At 38.1% G+C, this 6,595-nt stretch overlaps 1 protein-coding gene across 1 annotated transcript; it reads right to left on the bottom strand.

The window, feature by feature from the left end:
- Positions 1-185: 185 nt before the first annotated feature.
- Positions 186-6,009, bottom strand: PpV (Protein phosphatase V). The gene is made up of 7 exons (XM_011152480.3): positions 5,288-6,009; positions 5,031-5,126; positions 4,448-4,655; positions 4,287-4,366; positions 4,075-4,180; positions 3,768-3,929; positions 186-3,553 (listed from the first exon to the last, which is right to left on the bottom strand). The coding sequence occupies exons 1-7, from the start codon at positions 5,354-5,356 to the stop codon at positions 3,363-3,365; spliced, it is 912 nt and encodes a 303-aa protein (XP_011150782.1). The 5' UTR covers positions 5,357-6,009; the 3' UTR covers positions 186-3,362.
- Positions 6,010-6,595: the final 586 nt, after the last annotated feature.

Genomic DNA, 6,595 nt, shown 5'->3' on the forward strand with positions numbered 1-6,595 from the left:
TATATATATATAATTATATATATTATATATATATATATATATTATATATATATATATATAAATAGTAAGGAGTAAATAGAATTATTATTATTATATATATATATATATATATATATGATATATATATGATGATGATGATGATGATGAAAATAATATTATTACGAAGTAAATAAACTGATTAAAGATTAATAAAAAACTCGTGCGCCGTTTATTCGTTTTATCGTGCAACTCTCCTACATATCTCCTTATCTCATTTGTTAGCAGTGGTTTGTACTGTTCTCGTTATCACAATTAACAGCCACACGTGTGCATACACATTTGTACGCGCACGCACGCACACACGTACGCCCCGCACGCACATCAGGAGTATCCATTGACAATGTCGAGTGCAATTTTTTGCGCATTTTTATTACAGACGTTCTCATTACATTAACATAACAAAGTCTATACTTTCAAGGTACATGATGATCGTTCAAAATGATGTTCTACCTGTGAGATCTTTAAGGATTTATGCGCAGTGTTCAAGCTCCCGCACGGAGCATTAAGCTAAATTAATCTCGTTTACTTGTCTCGCTTTTCTCCCCTTTGTCGCATCTTTGTCTTTCATTTGTTTTTCGTTTTCTTTCTTTTTATTCTCTCGCGAGCTCTCGTCGATGATTAATATCGAGTGACACTCCGCGAAACAGTGCCCAATTTCGAAACCAAGACGCAAGTTCGGCTTCGGCACGATCGTTCTGGCCGTACAATTAATTTCAAAAATGGCACATTGATCGGTTGAAGTAATCGAAAATATAACGATTAAAAAGAGTGAACCGATTCACGTGCCACTTTCAACATCATTTGCCTTAGGCTTTGAGGATTATACCAAGCGTTTTACGTATCGATTTTGCAGTCGAGTGCTATTTCGCGTAGTCTGAAACAATCGCGTCGCCGCAAGCGCTTGGACACTTCGATAAGATTAAAGCGATCACAGACAGAGGCATTTCGGGGACGAACACCGCCGCGAACACCCCACAGCCGTAGATACAGAGGCTAATACTTTAGGATTTCTAGGATACCCGTATCGCGTGGGGCATTCACGTCGCGTCACCTCCGTTTCATGACTCGGAGGCTGCAAATGTAGCGAGTCGAGTTTGTAACGCAAGCTCCGTGTCTCGTTCTCGGTGCAACAATCTCTCTATCTAACGCAATATCTCGTTACAGGTGTAAAGTGTAAAGTGTCAATAATTCAGTTAACAATATAAATTGTACAAATTGATGTGTAGTACAAATTGATAAAAATGCTTCGCGCGCGTATGACATCTTATAAAAAAGCAATAAGAACGCGTACGTAAACGAATGATCATAAGAAATCCCGTAAAACATAAGTGATACCGTAGAAAAAGTTTCGCGAGTCGAGAAGCGAGGATATGTCTCTTGTACATTATAGCGGATCAGTTCGCGGAGTAGAATAAAAGCGAGAAAAGGGTGGCGCGATATGAACAATTTTCCCCGTATACGTTCTCACGTTTAAGCTCTGGTACCTGTATGATTCTTCGCCCTTACGTTAGTTCGTCTATGATTATCTGTCAGTAAGAAAAGCGTTTACTTCCTAGTAGACCGTCGTGTTATAGTTCTGAAGGCACTGTTCAAAAGTCCATTACATTTCTCGAGATAACCGGGTCTTCCGAGACCTCTTCCAAAGTATCCGCGACATGGAGTGTCGTTATAAACATCGACGTTTTACCATTACACCCGCCTCCTTCTTCGATCTATATCACAAAATTCAAAATAGAGTAGTCTCCACTTGACAGCCAGTGCCAATGCCAATGCCGTGTATTCGTCGGGTCTGTGATCGGGTTAGGAATTATCGTGAGCTAGCAAAAATCGATGGTCAGAATTCAGGCTTATGATACGCAATGGCCGGTGCACTCCGTTAATTATGTAACGATATCGTATCATTATATTACAGAAACGCTTATTAATTTAGAGGCACATTGCTAAGGGTCTCGGTTATTTCTTCTTTTTTTTTCTTTTTCTCTTTTCATTTAAAGTTGCTCCCTACGTTAATGAACTTACGACAATTAACTAATTATACGATTATTTCGTACGACAGCGATTTGGCATATAATATCGGAAACTGTACAAAGATTCGGAGAATATAGTAAGTATTCGAAAATATCGCTCTGTACACACGTAGAATAGGGGTGCGGCGAACGAATGACGAATGCCTTGAAAAGAATAATCAACGTACGTGTCAAGACACTTGAGAGACGTTATTGAGCTCGGAATTTCTTAAAATTAAACGTAAAAAATGTCATGTGCATAACAACAAACGAGAGAACTCTTCTACAGAGATGGTACACAATCCCCGCTATCGGATTTCCTTACCTAGGCAGGAAAACTTTGGCTACCGCTACACGCTATTTGTACTTCGGCGAAAAAAGAGCCGAATTTACACTGCTAAGAACACTGATTGCGCGTCTAGAAGAAGAAAGTAACTGCACGCAGCACACACAGTACCTAAACCGGAAACAGATCATTTACATGTTCAGGAAGACCTTAACAGTACTATATATGCTCACGTTTTTAATAAACCTGAATTCTACGCACAACGATTGTAGTATCAGAGAAGCATTCACCGTGCTCAGAGAGTGTACTTTGCCGGAATGTTTGGAATATGATATTTCTTTTTTTCGCTTTTATTTTGTTTTTTTTTTGGTTTTATTTAATCGTTCACACACAGCACTGGACTATATTCGTTATTTGCATTCATAAATTATTTAAAAGCTCTTAGTCTTTTGAACATTGAAGTCCACGATGCTGCTCTGAGATATGAATGCTCTACAGAATGTACACAGTAGACAGCAAAAGCGTCTAGACCACAGAATGTTCACATTTGCTCCATGATGCAAATGATGCTATGATGCAAAATATTTTTTTCATTTTGAACTACAAAAATCAGGCTGATGCGATGGCAGATACTATGTATATATATAAAAGTTAGCTTTACAACATATAAAACTTGATAAAGTTCTTAAAAAATCTAAAGAACATTCCCTGAACAAGTAATCACACAATTCAGTCCGCTAAGTATTTCGCATTTCGGTCGTAGAACGCATCCAAATAAGTTTCTTTTTCTTTTAAGGGAATTAAAATTCTAGAGTTATATATATATATATGTGTGTGTGTGTATATATATATATATGTGTATGTATATATATATACGTGTGTGTACGTGTATGTATATATCATATACTCTCACAAATTTGAGGCTCCGTCATGGTACCAGCCTGGATCCGTTAACCGAGTCATGTTATTCCGTAAAGTCTAGACAGAGACACTTCTTTCCCACGTCCGTACAAATGAGCCACTAAGTTAGATCACAAAAAATACGGAGTGGTCGTTAGAGGTGGGATTACTCTCTCAGAATCAGGCACCGCCTGGAACAGCACGGGTGTTCTCTGATCCACTGTCGTGAACTGCAAGATACTAGCTATGTTACCGCATCGGTAACAATAATTTGGGGCTGACCACACTGTGACGAGTTTATCATTAAACATGTACCTATAACCTGATAAAAAATATGCATCGTCATTACATTTACATTTACGAAATATTTCAAAAGAATGGAACGGAGGAGCACAAAAGAAAGTAAAGAAAACAAAAACCTTGCCTAGCGACTAGGCAAAACAATGAAGGTTCGAATAAAAGAGGATGCAATCAAAATAAGAGAGGAAAGTTACAATTTCCGATAATATTTTAACACTCTGGTAAATAAAACATACCTTCATGAACTAGTTGATGTGCTCTACAGATGAGTTTAAGGTCGTTTACTTCCATGAACATGTAAGTCACTTTACTGCCAAACAGCCAACCTGCACCACGTGGGCTCACTGACCATGTTTCTACATCCTCTGGATCGGACCAGACCAAATCACAGAAAGCACCTGTATGACATAGTAATTAAGGAAGAACATTCGATACACCTTCTCATATAAGAAAAATAATTTATTAAATTATACAATATTTAATATGATGAAACATTATTTCATGTAATTGTTATCTTTTGTCTATATACAGTTATTTGCATACCTTTGTGTGGAATCTCTTGATTCCTTTCAATCGTTCTAATTTGATCTAGTGTTCTAATAGCCGGAGATAATCCACCATGTACACAAAGAACCTGTTCATCGATTAACTACAAAATAGGATATTTTATTTAAATATTATAATATGCAAAATCTTTTAGTTATAATTACTCTTCTTAGCTTTTTGAGATACTCTATGATGGTATGAATACTTACGGCAGCAACTGTGAGCAAGTCAAATACCCTACAACAGTACTTCCATGCATTAGCATTACCATACTTGTTTTGGCATTCATCTGTAATAAAAGGACATAACATTTCCATAAAACAAGTATCTATGTAAACTTGGAACAAAAAGTATACCACTATATCCTTACCATAAAATCCATAAACATGTGTGATTTGTCTAGACTCGTGATTACCGCGAAGTAGTGTTATCCTGTCTGACCATTTAGCTTTAAGGGTGAGCAGACGAGTGAATGTCTCTAGACTGTAGTAGCCCCGATCTACAAAGTCTCCCAGGAATATATAATTTGTGTCTGGTACTTGACCGCCATTGCGAAACAGTTCCTCTAAATCGTAAAACTGCAACAGCATGGAAATGCCCGCAATCTATGGTATTTGTCCGCATCCTTGTCAAAATAACTATGTAGAGACTATTGCAAAGCTAAGAATGTAAACTTGATTAGAAGTTAGCTCTCTCGCTCTCTCTCTCTCTCTCTCTCTCTCTCTTTCTCTCTCTCTCTCTCTCTCTCTCTCTCTCTCTCTCTCTCTCTCTCTCTCTCTCTCTCTCTCTCTAACACTTTACAGATTATTCCTGTTTCTCATAATGAAACAAGTAATCTATACAAGATTATAGTTTGCAGAGTATGAGGACTTCACGATGACCCTGTCATAACTGCGGGATCAGCGACGATGCTCCGATTTGAAGGTTAAGGAACTTACACATCCGGGACTTACCTGACCATGAATATCGCCGCACACCGTTACCGGGGTGGACACAGGCTGGATGTTGGACTCCTCCAGCAACAAGTCACATACGATGTCACAAAGTTTCTGTCGACAGCGTGAAAATGACTGGGTGATTAACGGGGAGGGCGAAATACGCGCTGGAGTTACAAGTAACGTATCGGCGCCGTTCGTGCGCGGCCGTTATCGCCCGCGAAACGGACTGTCCGTTCTCGACGCGGACGCCGATCCCGCGCGCGTTAATTTACCTTGAGATCATTCTCGGGCAGGTATTTGCACTCTTTCGCGATATCTATCCATCTATCGACGTCTGACATTTTGGACTCGCACCGTAGTAGGAAAATACTGATCGCGCCCCCATATAGCTACGCTCGTCCGCACATAGCTAGCTGAATCTCGCAGAGACGCGAGCGCTCGCACCGTTGAAGATATGAAAGCGGATATACATCGAAGCTTTGCCACCTCGATATGAAGATGCGATCGAAGGTTTTTCTATATACTCTCCACCCACGCTTTTCGTGACTGCAAATTAAAATTAAATCTTGAAAATTATTACTGTTTGTATCAAATTCATCTTCGTCCGGAAGTCCATCTTTTCATAATATATGATTAATCTTAAGGATAGAGATTTGATCACTCTCCACTTTTTGCTCTTTTGTCCTTTCTTCGATGCTCGAACGCATATTTTACTTGTTTTGAATGGAGTAATCGGAAGATAATACACGACTAAAACAATCAGATTTAATACATTTGCATTGGTCAATGAACACCGATTTGGTGAAATCATTTTGTGTTTTGTTCGCACATTCACAGTCCCATCGACCTCCATTGTTCTATTTTATAGGTCACATAGTCGTTGTGAAGTCGATATAAGATTCTGGGCCACAGGTTCTTGAATGGGCATGATAAAAATAGTGCAATTAATTTTGCACTCTATAACCGAATTTTATCGCGCAAAATGTAATCTCTTCTAATTCTTCCCATTTTACATTGACTATGATGTTTATATTTTATCTAAGAGTTATGTAATAAATTAAAAAGTTATGCAATTCTAATGAAGCGTAATTGAAAAATGGTATAGGAAAGAGAGAGAGAGAGAGAGAGAGAGAGAGAGAGAGAGAAAGGCGAATAGAATTGAACAGATGTCTATGTGCAATATTTCATAAACTAAAATTGTAAATTTATATCTGAAAATGAATACTAAAAACGTTTGGCTCTCTCTCTCTCTCTCTCTCTTTCTCTCTCTCTCTCTCTCTCTCTCTCTATTCTTCTCTTTTTTCTAATATTTATATTTCTTATACGATCCTTAAAGAAAGGGGAGTGTATAAACGCCTATAAACGTCATAGCTTACATAGAGCTACATGCGCACAATCATACATCATGGTTAAAAATAATCCTGAATTGTACAAACTGATATAATTATTGAATGTCGTAGTTACATTAAAGTGGAAGGCACGTAAGGTTTATAATTGCGTGTGTTATCATTAAATCGAGTAATAATCGAATGATAATAAAAGTAGGAATTCGAAAATAGGATCGACATGTATACGCGGCG

The sequence above is a fragment of the Harpegnathos saltator genome, unplaced genomic scaffold (assembly GCF_003227715.2).
Source record: "Harpegnathos saltator strain DR-91 unplaced genomic scaffold, Hsal_v8.6 scaffold538, whole genome shotgun sequence".
Lineage (NCBI taxonomy): Eukaryota > Metazoa > Arthropoda > Insecta > Hymenoptera > Formicidae > Harpegnathos > Harpegnathos saltator.

Bases quoted from the DNA above. Each gene is read 5' to 3' on its own strand.
- PpV (XM_011152480.3), bottom strand. From the start codon at position 5,356: ATGTCAGACGTCGATAGATGGATAGATATCGCGAAAGAGTGCAAATAC. The intron at 4,367-4,447 runs GTAAGGATATAG...CTTTTATTACAG, and splicing joins ACATGTTTATGGATTTTATG to ATGAATGCCAAAACAAGTAT. The intron at 3,930-4,074 runs GTATGCAAATAA...TATGTCATACAG, and splicing joins TCAAGAGATTCCACACAAAG to GTGCTTTCTGTGATTTGGTC.